This window comes from Lycorma delicatula, chromosome 6 (assembly GCF_047948215.1).
Source record: "Lycorma delicatula isolate Av1 chromosome 6, ASM4794821v1, whole genome shotgun sequence".
NCBI classification, from domain to species: domain Eukaryota; kingdom Metazoa; phylum Arthropoda; class Insecta; order Hemiptera; family Fulgoridae; genus Lycorma; species Lycorma delicatula.
Genome location: NC_134460.1, coordinates 94,284,756 through 94,298,859, shown reverse-complemented (window position 1 = coordinate 94,298,859; position 14,104 = coordinate 94,284,756). Strand labels below are relative to the sequence as shown.

General features: G+C 27.1%; 2 protein-coding genes across 3 annotated transcripts in view; one reads left to right on the top strand and one right to left on the bottom strand.

Moving 5' to 3' along the window:
* The window catches only part of LOC142326032 (meiosis-specific nuclear structural protein 1-like), a 608,636-nt gene that overhangs the window by 38,629 nt on the left and 555,903 nt on the right, over positions 1 to 14,104 (top strand). The window lies entirely within an intron of this gene.
* The window catches only part of LOC142326033 (allatotropins-like), a 383,581-nt gene continuing 373,309 nt past the window's right edge, over positions 3,833 to 14,104 (bottom strand). Inside the window, exon 4 of the mRNA XM_075368125.1 lies at positions 3,833 to 4,229. Coding sequence (XP_075224240.1) covers positions 4,091 to 4,229 — 139 coding nt within the window. The 3' untranslated portion in view covers positions 3,833 to 4,090. The remainder of the gene's footprint in view (positions 4,230 to 14,104) is intronic.

Here is a 14,104-nt window from a genome sequence, read left to right as displayed (position 1 = left end):
ACTAAGAAAAACAATGTTTTGATTTCTTTATTTAAACTGAACTGTTTAAAGCCTTTATTTTTAAAGGGTAGCCCACAAGAGTACTGGAATTTTAAAATGAAGAAAAAAGAATTAAATTTTCAAAGATTATTTTTGTATGAAGATAATTTTAATGTTTGAAAGGAAATGGTACGTTAAGAGAAGAAATCGACAAACGACTTATTTGAATTTTTATAGATAAAAGCGGTTCAAGCTTTGTGTTTTTATCTTTGTAAAATAAATTAATTAAAACTTTTGAACTGCTTTGTCTTTCTTGTAGTTAATTTATGAATGAAACTTATTAACCCACCATTCATCCGCTAAAATAAGTAGAAGTAAATTCGATATTATTATTTCATTTTAATATTAAAATATTTTTTAATTTCTTTCTTTATTTAATTTGGATCTTTTTTGTATTAGTGTACTTTATTCTAATACAACTTTTGAGTTTAATTTTATCGTGGGTAAAATTAATTGAAGTAATTATAATCAATCAGATGGTATCTCTCTTATTCGTATGAAAACGATATTGCTGTAATAATTATTAAATGATTTTTATTAAAAAAGTTATCATTTGTAGGGGTTTGATTTTTCTGAGACGCTAAACATCACACTGAAGAACACAAAAATAGTTACGATCAATTTTTTTCAAACAACCATAATCATCAGTTCGTGGAATTATACAAAAAATTCATTAATAGTTACTAATAATTAAAATAAAAATCCACTTCTTACTAAAAAAACTAAAAACGCTGTCGACTTATCATTGACTTCACGAGGTACAAAAACTTTAATTAAAAGCACATCTTTAAAAATTAAATAATTTTTTAGTTCATTATTTTTTTGTTAAAATATTAATAGTAGAAATTCGTTGTATTTTTAAATATTTTTTTATTGTTACCTAATAACGATATAAAAGCGAAAAGGGCTCAATTAATAATTTGGGGTTTGAAAAAAGTATTTTTTTTTTTTTTTTTTTATAAAAATCTGAATCTTTTATATATATACATATATAAATAATGCGAATAGGTATGATTCCAATATTATGCATAATTAAATGAATTCTGATAAAAAAATTCCATTTAGTTTATTTAAAATTTCATAACATTGATTCATTTTTTTTTTAAGAGAGTATTTTTCTGTTTACATTAATATTAATCTTTTTGTATTTAATTTCTTTATATCTCCTGAATTTCAAGAGTTTAATTTAGGAAAAAGGTAAACGCATTATAATTAATTAATTTATCTGACAGGATGTATTTTATGAACAAAAAAGATGTACATTCATAATATCATTAATTATTTGTTTGATGTAAAAAGTAATTTTCTTTCAAAAGATTTTTCTTTATTCTTGTTTTAATAAATAAGATTTTTACCGCAAATTTTACTTTGTATAAAAATCTATATGTGAAACATAAGCCTGTCTGGTCCGCACCGAATCGTATATTAATTTTTTGTGTGATGTTTTCTTTTGTTTGTTTACATGTGCTTAATTTTTAACTTAATTTTATTTTAATTACATATTGGTTAAGTTAATAGCTTATATATGATTTTTTTTCGTATTTTGAACTTTTCGGAATGTATTTATTCTCTAAAACATTATTTTTTCAACATATATATATATATTGGTCGCATAGTTAACTACGGTCACGATTAATTGTGATAAATAAAATAATATCTTTTTTCTTAAATTTTTCTGTCGGATACTTACTAAATTCAGTTAATATATCTAAATAAAAAAAAGATAAAAATAATTTATTTCCTCTTTCAGTTTAAGAATATAAGCTTTTTTTGTAATATTTTAATTATATGATCTCCTAAATTTCTAATGTAATTGTCTTTTTTATATTTATAAAAAAGGATAGTTTTTATTTATTTTTAAGTTTTTTATCTGTGATAGTAGTTATATTTATTTTAGTGATATTAGTTTTACGTTTTTAACCTAGGCTTAGTTTTTTGTTTTCCCGTTATCCAAGTTGTCAAGCCCCCCTTGGGCCCTTGTTAAATTCTTTTTAGTTTTAGTTTCATTTCACGGTTTTAATTTTACGCTTATTTCTAATTTTAGTTTTAAGACTGTGATACTATTTTTAAGTATCTTAAAAAAAAATACAATTTAGCTGTGATATTAGTTGTAAGGTTTTTTTTTAATTTTTTAGTTTCATAGTTGTAGTTTGTTAGCAATTTATTTATTTTTGTTTGTTTTTCTCAATAAAATTTTATATCCGGGCGATGATAACGCCATGCCGTTTTCGTCCACAAAAAAAAATCATAAAAGAAAATTATTACTTTTAATATTACTATAAAGTAGAAATGAATAGATTTCATTTCTTGTTTTACGTCCATTTTATCCAGCTTATTTGAGCATAAGGATTTTTTTACTATTTTTTTATTCATAACTAAATTATAATAAATTTTTAAATTAAAAACATTAAACTAGAATTCTAGTGTCAGTTCCATAATAAATGCTTCTTATAGGTAACAACCAGCTGTTGTAATCACTATTAAAAACATTATTGCAGATCTCAGAAAACATATCTGAAACGTTTAGATACTGCAAAAGCATCGCTTATTGCGAGGTAGGTAGTCTAAAATTTACAGCATGTGTTAGCGTTTAACGGTTTAGATATTTTCAAAATAACTTTAACATAATATATATATATATATATACATACTGATACTTTAAAGGTTAGAAAACACAGTTTACACAATATTTTTTCATTTTATATTAGAAAAATGTCCCTTATATTTCTTAATAGAGTATTGGAAGGAAGAAAGGAGCTGATCTTGGCTTATAGCTGGGACTTTTGAGGCAACGTATTTCAGTCATTCTGTCATCCAATGGAGAAAAATAATGTAATCTAGCGAATTGCAAGTTCAAGTGTCACAAACAATCAGTTTATGATGAGCGAGTAATATCTTTTCTTGGGAGAACGGTAGGCGTGGCTTATTGCTATAACTAATGCATAGTAACTGACACGACATAGTTTGTACTTGCAAACATAATGTAGTTTTCAGCGATAAAATAACTTCGTATTTTATTTTTGTCTTAAGAACAGGTCATTCGAATTAACTGAAATAATACTTTAGATTATCAAATTATATTTGATTTTAAACACTCTATTGTAACAATATTTAACTTGTTTTACAGATGTATGTAACTTAAAAAATATATAACTTACGGTAATATTTTTGTAATTCATACATAATATAACAATTTTAACTTAAATTTAAGAATTAAACTACAGAGATCTTTTTATAAAGTTATAATAAATAAACCTGTTATTTAAGATTCTTTTTTTATGATACTTTCATAACTTAGAACTGGGACTTAATTTTACATAAGTTATATAATTAAAAAAAATTGCGTAATTATTAATTACGCAATTTAATTGCGTAATTATTTTTTCCAAAATCTCAGATGAGAATTTTGGTCATAATTTTAATAGTTTACATCTTTTTTTTTATAATACAGAACATATTTAAACAATATTTTTAGCAAAAATTATTTACATAATTGGTGTTCTACCAATATATTTTTTAATATATGACTTATTAAACAATTATATAAGCTAGTTTATTTTTCTCAGATTTATTTACTATTAATTTTAAAAAAACATGTATATTTTTTGATTTTATAGCTAGAAAAAATAATTGCTGCAAATTAATTTTCACATATCTGAAACAAATCTTCATTACTGTTTGTTTTATAACATAGAATATTACTATAGAATTGTTTTAAACATTACATTATAAATACCGATAAACCAGTTCTTATATTTAATTTTTTTATTGCTATTAATTTTTTATATGTTTTTGTTTTAGATTATAATATTATTTTTAATACTAAAGAAAAAAAAATGTAATGCATCCTCCTGCAAGGCGGTTATTTAAATATATTTCAACACATATATATTTGAAATGAAATACTAGATAATCTTAAATAAATGTTACAGCTGAAGTTTATCGATGATAATAATACAAACAATATATAATAAAGGAATAAATGGTTATTAAAGGATTCGTGATTGATTTTTTTTTTTTTGGTGTGAGGGTGGGGAAGAATTAATTCTTTCTACTCCGCGTAAAGTGGTCTGAGTAGTTCATCTGCCGAAAGATCACCGTCTTGATTGCTGTCAATGAATTTCTGTACTACAAGTCTTGATAGTTCAGGATTCCGACTTAGCTCTGCGACAAACCAATCTACTGGTACGCTGAAAAATAATTAAAAAAAAATATATATATGCAGTTTAATATGTCGTGAAATAAGAGATATTTTTACAATTAAAAAAAAAAAAGTATTGTATTGTGAAACAAAAATAAACATTAATGTCTGATAATATTAATATTATTGATATTTGAATATTAAAATTCTTTTTCAATTATGCGATACAATTTTCAAAAGTACATTCAGGTAAAAGAACGCTCTTTATGAGGGGAAAAAGTGCTCTTTTATAATAATTGAAGAAATTGTCTGATCGCGTTTCACACAGACATTGCAGTTATTCAATTATACAATTATTATGCAATTACTAATTGCTTATTGGTACCTATTGAATGTACCTACTTGCTGGATTAAGCTCACCGTTCTCATTCATTCGGAATGCAGAAACACGAAAATGTATATTTTATTCATATGTTCATCTAATTTTTTTTTATTTGATGATATCGGCATATAAGCTTGAAGCTTGTGCGTGGGATATGGAAATGGTATTTTTTAGCGTATGAAAAATGCTATGCCTAACCGGTATTCGAACCCGGGACCTCCGGATGAAAGGCCGAAATCCTACCACTCCGCCACAGAAATTGGCGGATTTATCCATATTAGTGAGAATCTTAAACTTAATCGCAAAAAAAAATGATCATGTTTTATTGACAATAATATAACACACATGTGATACTAATGAGATAATAATCAGATACACGAAATTTCATAGGCTAAATAAATTTATAAGAAAAATCGTTTAAGTTAGGTTAGGTTGTAAGAAGCTTATTCCAGTTCAGGAAACTACACACGATTAAAATTATTTATAAGAGAAGTCGGATAAGTTAACTTAAGTCATAAGTAAGTTCTTCGAGTTCAGGAAACTGCTCCTTTTTTCCTTTGAAATCTCATCGATTTCTATTTTCTCCAGGAAGGAAGTTTTTCTTTCATTTTTACTCCAACATCTATTTTCACAGGAAATATTGAATTATTTGCTACTGCTGTTCGATTTCTAGTTAGCTCTGCCTCTTGAATGATTTGAAGGGTTTCTCGTTTGGATTATAAGAAATATATTTTTACGAATATTTAAAAAAAAAAAACAGAATATAAACGTAAAAGTATAAATTTACAAATAGAAGTATAGACAACCGTATAACAATCAAACCATTGCCAGAATTGAATTACGAGTACAAGAAATTATAGGTTGTTTACGATATTTATATACACTAATTTTGTGGAAGTGTCAGTTGTTAATCGCATTTGATCTGAAATTCATAAATGGGTCTTCATACTGTCATTTAACCGGTGCCACATCATTTGAATAGGCAGTGATATCGAAGTGTAATGAGTTAAAAAGTAACATCGTAATTATCATCTGATTTTGTACATGAAATAATCTCTACTTGAGATTGTAAAATTATACAAATACTTGCCGATTGGGCAAGCGAAGGGAACCCTGACAGGCTAGCCAGGACCCAGGACCCTCGATATGTTTGTGTCCTCATGTTGTGAGAATTATTATCTTCCACATATTCATTAAAGAAAAAACTGACATTACTGTTGTAGGTCTATCCCGTCACGCGGCTTTTTCTGATTCATGATTTACACAAACAACTTAATTAAAAATATTTATCACTTTACTTAGATATAATATTTTTCGTTTATTTAAGGTAAGCGTAACCACCCTATGACAGTAATGGTAGTTTGACAGTATTTATGTTCCTTTTTTCTCCTGAACGGTTAGACTGATTTTCCTGAAATTTTTACCACTGAATCTATATAGTTTTATACCAATTCCCTACCAGATTTTCTAAGTTTGAAGAAATATTTACAATTTTAAAAATATTTAAAATTTTTGTTAAAGTTTTGAAAATTTTAATTTTTTAAGTGAAAAATAATTTTTAACTTTTTTTGTGATGTATTCATAAATTTGGTACCAAACAAGTAAAATAGCCTCTGTAAAGTCCTGTAAAAATTTCAGCTACTTAGCTCTGATATTGGAGGAAACAGAATAGTAATAACTATTTAGATAGATCTAGAAAAACATGGAACAATGCTTTCATAATCGTAAGATACAACCGGCGAGGGAACGACAAACCCAAAACAACAAATCAAGGGAAAAAATCCTGAGAGGAAAGGATGGAAACTAGTGATTAAGTCAGTGTAACATAAACATAACCTGAATTCCAAAAAATACTTTTCATTAATAAAACATTTTTGTTTACTGGGGAAAAAATAGGATCAATAACTACCGGAATAAAATTTACTTTACAACTATATTGCATATAACGAGATTAAAAAACGTAGTCAAAGATAAAATTTTTAAAAAAGGGATAACATTTTTGGGGTAAGTCAAATATTATAGTAATACATTTGTTCCAAATAAGTCTCGAGAACAGTCGCCATACATTACAAACAACTCTGGGGTCTTACGTGTAAAAATTATAAAAGATGAACTTAAATAACAAAACAAAATAGAAAGATTGTCCTAACCTTTTTAGTACTATATTAATCAATAGTTAAGGCTAGTCCAGAGTTTGGAAATAATGAAGTTACTTGATTTTCCGTTGACGTAAGATGAAAAACTTGTTTCATTACATTCTGTTTAAATTATCTATGAATTCTTCCTTCTCCGCAGTTTTTATACTGTATTGTTATTGGTTATTATCATTATACGTTATCTTTGTCATTTATTTCTGTTACTACTGTTTTTCATAATAAAAATATTTTAATGTCACTTATTATTATAGTTTGTCAGCCTGACGAACTATAATAATAATAATAATAATAATAATAATTTTTTTTTTAATAAATCTGTTTAGTTTGTTTGAATATCATTTTTTTGTTAGTAACGTATGTTTTAAGTTAATATTTCTCAGATTTACTCATAATTACGTTTTAAGCTGATTAAAAACAAAAGTGGTCTTTAAGAAAAGAATATTCATTGTTCAATGGATTATTTGTTTTACTACCCATTTACAAATTTAATATACGTATCTATTTGTACAGTGTGCCAAACGAAAATACAAGCTTGGCTGTGAAAGGCAGGCAGGCGCTTGTTGTGATACATATTTTACTGTTCTTTCTATAACATTCTACTTCTATATCAAAGTGTGTTTTTCATGATTAACTGTTTTTAATAATAAATAAAAATATTTGAATAAATGAAGATAATTCTTTTTGTTCAGCTATTTATTGTATCATTAGTAAATAAGATATGTTATTTCAAGTTTACTATAGATTTATTTTATTTGTATATTTTTACATATTTGTTTTGAATAATAGTAATGAAAAAAATTTATTTAAAAAGTTATTGGTGTAAATATTTTTGTATTTATTAGTTTTTGTTTCTTGAAAGAAAACATAAATTAATATTATTGTGAGGGATACGTCCACTCCTTCCTGCTAAAACACACTTGGTATCTACATTCATTTGACAGGAGAGCCCCTACGTGTGAGTTCCTACTTGTGTAAATGTTACTTTATTTCATTGTGTAAAGTACGTACGATACTCTCCCGTCTCGCGTCCCTGTTGCATTTTAGTGTAATTTTAAGGATTTATTAGTGAAATATGTTAATCTACGTGTACAAGATGGGGGAGGCGCGATCCTACCTTGCCGTACAAAGAGATGCAGAGCATAACTTTTTTCTGTTTCTCCCTCAACTACCGAAGTGCACGCTTAAAATGATCAATCTATGATCTACATTAAAACCCCATCCATCGACGCGAATCTATATCGGTGTATATAGAAACATGACTTATCTAACTGCAACAGAAATGTGAGTTAACACGTATTTATATACGCGCACTTCAAAAAAAGATCAGACTTATAATGCGTGAAAAATCCCCACCCGACTTCAGAAGACTAACTTGTTTGTGTTATGTTTTTGGCATAATAACAGGATCGGAGTGGAGGTACCCTTTGTAAAATCAATTTAAAATTCATTCCAGTGACATAAGAAGTTCTATGTATGACATCTGTAACTCTTATTAGACAAATGAGAATTTATAAAGAACGTTTCTGTAGCAACGAAATTAATATTTTTATTTGATTTTTTTTTGTTGAGGAATTTTTTAATTTGTTTTATTTCGATGAGTTATGTAAGAATCAGAATTAATATCAATATGTTAATGATTTTTTTAAATTTGATATATTTAAGTAAAAGTAAACAACCGCTATTCCTCTCAATTGGATGGCTTTTGTGGGTACGTGCATGCACATCGTACGTTTGTGCGTAATCGCAGTTTACTAATAATTAAAAATAATATTTGCAAAACACGCTTTTGCAAATATTGTTTTTTTTTGTTAACAAATATGCCTAAGAAAAATAAACCTTAATTAGGCGAAATCTCGAGATACTGTGACCTTGCTCTACAGCCTCACCCTCTTAATCTTTTAAGCTGAGAATTTAATTCCATCATTGCCTCATATATAGAAGTAATCTGGCCAAGTTTGGTCAAAATTGGTCCAGGAGTGCTGGAGATACATTGAGTGCGACACCGAACACACACATGTACATACGAACATCGGGAAAAATTTCCATCAGGGTTTTTGGTTTTTTGGGTTCCGTAAGTGTCAAAACATCCGGTGAAAACCGCTTATGCCCAAATTGGGCCGATTACAATACTTTACCTCCTAAAGTAATGACTCTGCTGTAGCTTTTCTAAAGTAAAATCAAAAAAAGTTACAATGAAATTCTTAACCGTACGGTAAGTCTCACAGATATAATTTTTTCCCCTAAAAAAACAAAAATTTCTGTAATATAAATAAAATTGTTTTTAACAAAACGATACTGATATCAAAAAAGGTGTAAGACACTACATTTCTATTATCAAAATCTGTTTATAATTTAGAATTTTCTTAAAAAAAAATACATGTTAAATATATATTATAGACAATAGATAATAAATATTGTTTTTTATCTACAGTAGTAGATAATAAACAATGTTTAAGCGTTTCATATAATAACCAAAAAAAAAAAAAAAATATTTATTTGTAACAAAACTCTTACCGGCCCGATTTTATTTATTAAATAACGAATAAGAGTTGTATTATTTCTGTAAATGTGATTTGTATTATTCGTTTTGTAATAAATGAAATCGGGCCAGTAAGAGTTTTGCAATAAATTTTTCTTTTTCTTTTGCTTATTGTTTATTATCTATTATTGTATATCTATAGTCTATTATAACATATATTTAACATGTTTTTTTTTTTATAAATTCTAAATTAATAACAAATTTTGATAATAGAAATGAAGTTTCTTACCTTTCTTGATATCAGTATCGTTTTGTTAAAAACAATTTTATGTACATTACAGAAATTTTTGTTTTTTGAGCGGAAGAATATCTGCGAGAATCTTACTGTACGGTTTACAATTTTATTGTAATTGTTTTGAATATCACTGCGTTTTGTTAATTTTTTTTATGAATTACGGATTGTTATCTTATGGATCTGTTATTAAAATTTATTACCTTTCTAGAAAGAACAAATTAAATTTCAAGGCCAATTTTTTTGTTGAAAGTCATATCATTCACTTCATACCATATATTTTATTTTTTTTATAAAACTACTCTAATGACCTTTACGAATCGAAGATCCGTTGTGTAATATTGCCCTTATTACTTTGGAAGTGCAACCGCCGATTTTTATCGTAAAACTCAATTTTTCCAATCGAATTTATTTCTGTTATATTTATTCCTTCTTTAATAAGACTAGTATGATCTCTTGTAAACTAAAACTTTTATTTTTTTTAAAGAAGTGATGGGAATTAAACAAATTTCATTAAAAAAATTTCAATTAAAAAAGTTTCATCTTCAGTACTTTCATTTACGTAAGAGCATTTACTATTAAAACAAGCTTTAGTATATATTCTTTTAAATTAAATTATTTCAAGTACATTATCAAGTTTCTGTACGCTACCTAGTACTATCAAGTATTGCTATCTAGCGGCGCGATTCGTAAACGTACATTAAAAAATGAATATAATGACATATTCGAGTCCCACGGTTCATCAAATGGAAAAAAAAAGTTGTCTAACAAAATTTGAGGTATTTTTTGAAAGTATTCTTTATGACAAATCTAATTGAACTGAAATATAATGATTTCACGCTTATCTTTTCCCCATTTTTATTTCACTGTTAGATTAGGTCATGTTTAGAATTGTAAATGTAGTTCGTTGTCTTCGTCGCCTCTTACCGTCGAAGAAAACCGTCGAAAAATTCCGTGATATTTGTCATTTTACTTAATTATATTTCTGTTGCCATGGCAACAGAAATATATTAAATAAAAGGATTAATACATTTACGTATTATAAATATACAGTATATCGTTCGTACTAATTAATGGTTAATTAATTTGGTTACTTACACCCATATTTCAACAAGATATGCCTTAGTGATATGGTCATTTCAGTTTTTGTACAAAGTAGACTGGTGTGTCCAGGTCGTTAATTAATTGCTTAGGGTTACAATTTAGTTGGACAAAGGTTAATTAATTGCTTAGCGTTGCAATTTAGTTGGGCAGAGATTTACAATTAAGCTGTAATGAGTTTGATTTATAAGCTGATATACTCAACAATTCTAAAACCGATTCCCATTGGCCTATGGGATCCAATTCTGGGGTAACTGCGAGCAAATCCAATGTCAAAATCTTACAGCGGTTTCAAAATAAACTAGTGTAGTGTATAACAGAGGGACCTTGGTTTGCAATAAACGGTGAACTAAACGAATGTGTAGATTTACGATACGTCCGGGGGGGGGGGAATACAACGTTTCAATTCAAAGTTCGAACTGCGACCTAACCACGTGAATCATTTAGCTTTGAACCTCCTAGACAACGGATATAACGTTAGAAGATTAAAAGACTACACGTTCTGAACTTAAGCGATTCTATAATGTCTTAATTGTAACTTCAATTACGAGTGCTATGCATTATCTCTTGAAATTTTATTTTCAAATTTATTTCATATTCTTTTCTTTTTCTTCTCATTGTTTCATCGTTTTTCTTACTATATTTGACTTCTTTTATTTTGCTTTCTCTTGTTCTACTGTTAGGTGTTAAATATTGTTTGTAATTATGTATTGTACGTGCTGATTGCTGCAAACGTTCTTTGCGCTACAGAGTGTAATTTTTGTGAAGTTTCGCTGGGACCTCCTTAACATGTATCAGTGTGTTGCAATTTAAACAAAAATTAAGTTATTGAAAAAAAATTGGCATTTTCGCGAGTCATACGATTTTATGAAAACGTTTATTTTATTATTTAAAATTTAACAGGAAAAGTTTTCCAAAATTTCATCCTAATGCATACAGTTAACCATTAATTCAGAGACGTAAAAATTTATATTGTCCCTGATAGCACGACATCGTACCTACCAACTTCTGGACACAGATTTATAAAATGTAAATGATTATTATTGCTTGATATTTTATAATCACAACTAAACTATGTGTTCGTTTTAAAGGTCAAATTTTAACTGAGTCACAATGTTTTATACCCTTTATTTATTTGTTTTATATTTTATAAATTGTAAATGAATGTTCCTTATATGAATATATTTTGAATCTCTAAGGACAGATAAAGAAATGATGGTTTTTTTTTGTTAATGTTTCCTTGCAGCATACATATTTTATTGCTATCGTCTTTTTAACCGTTTGCTAAATATAACTTATTATAACTTACTTTTCCCCAAGTTTTTGTTTCATATTTTTTGTTCAGAAGTAGTGTAGATTATATATTTAAACGTTGATTCGTATTACTGTCAAATTTTGTCTCGAGTTATTTATCATTATTATTATTATTATTATTATTATTATTTTATAAATCGTTGAAACCTTTTTATAAGAAAAAAGGGTAATTATTTGAATTTACTGGAGTAGAAATTTCATGTAAACGTACTGGTGTATATATTTATTATAGTTCCTCTCGCCATAGGAAAGATTTATAACAATTGCTTAATTAGCGGTCGAATTAAAAAAAAAAAACTAGCAAACCGAAGAGAATTTTTTTTGTACGATTACACAAAAATTTAAAAAGGTAAAGTATAGTATATATTTTTATTACAACAGTTGGAATTAAACTATAAATATTAAATATCCGTGGAATATTAAGGTGTATAAAGGAAAAAAGAATGTTAAATTTAGAAAGTAGAAAAATCAAACAAGTAGCCTGTACATATTGTTTTGTATTGTACACAATATACGAGTATGCTCGCATTTCTTACGCGTATAAAATTTAATCTGTAGGGTGCAATTTTGTAGGTTAGGGCTTCAGTGTAATAAATCTAAGCTACGTGGAACAAAATAAAACTCAATTTTATTTTGAATGAAGTGCAGATTAGAATTTATATCTTTTTACGCGAACAAGTACATTGTGTATCTTGTTAATTTATTTACCTAACATTACCGTTTACCTATAATTTTTTCTTGTTCATTTTATTTATCTCTCATTTATTTACCTATTTAAAATCTATACTGTAAAAAATTAAATAAGTAAATTGAATAATCGTAAGTTTATGTACGTTGATTGTTTACGGTCTATCAAACCACTGTGATGGTAGAGCTAAACACCAAGTACATTTCAGTGAGCTCGGAGTGCCAATATGTGAAAGTTTATTCAATTCGTTGAAGTCAAAGGAAACGAACAGCTTTGTCATTTTCAAGCGATTATCAAAAAACGTTTTCAATAATCAAGGAAAAAATTGTAGTTGTTAGTCTATTGCAACCTGTAATTGTTTTGCTTAATTTTATTTTTAACTTCAAAAAATCTTTCTTCTGATTTTTTTTTATTAATTAATTTTGTGGAAAAATCTTTTATGTTTTCAATTTGCAATTAAACTTCTCTTGGTCGCTTCTTTGTTTATTTTTTCGACCCTTATTATCTTCAGCATGTTTCTACAACGCCATGTTGTAAAGTTACACAACTATTTGTGCAACTTTTAAGATAAGGGTGATATATATCAGTCTCCTCTCTTGCTTTTTTGTTTCTTTTTTTATGTCTACTTTTAAGAAAATGCGGAACATAGAAATCTTTTCCGTATTCAGTAAATATTTAGTTAACTTTTATCAGATTAAGCATCATTTTACTGGTAATAAACAAACTAATATATTTTATTAATACCTTTGAATGATTGCATCTACTTAAAAAATTGAAAAGCTGAATTTTTAAAAACGTAGAATCTTAAGTTATTTATTTTTGAGCAAGTTCTTTTGTTATGCTCTTAGGAATATTTTCAATTCATAAAAAATATTTTTGGAAAAAATGATTAAAACGAGTATTTATTTGTATGCTGATCTCCTTGGCAAATTGGAGTGTTTCGGCCTTTCATCCGGAAGTCCTGGTTCGAATCCCGGTTAGACATAGCATTTTTATACGCTACACTTCTATACTCCACGTACAAGGTTCAAAACTTCTGCGTAATTTCATCTACCAAAAATAAATAACTACTAAAAATAAATAAATATATTACTAAATTTCAACTGAATTTATCAAAAACAAATACGTTAAAGATAAAATGTCAAAATAAGGACTTCCTAAAATACCGTTTGATTAATTATTACAAAAAATTTTCAATAACAAAGTATAACTTTTCTTTTTACTGAAATTGGCATTTTCTTGAACTATTTGTATAAATATTCGTTACCCAACATTAGTACAGAAATATAAGAAGCCTCAAAATATCCTTACCATATTATTTTGTCACAGATTCATCCAAACAAACACGTTTTTCAGTTTGGTATTAGTAAGTTTGGTATATTTCACAAATCTACAGAACTTAAATTCCTTATACGTTTTGAGCAGATAAGTTTATTTAGAAGTAAGTCCAAGCTACTCGGGTCCTGCGGCTGCCCCGATAGGCAAGGACATTGTTTCAACTGTGGGATTACG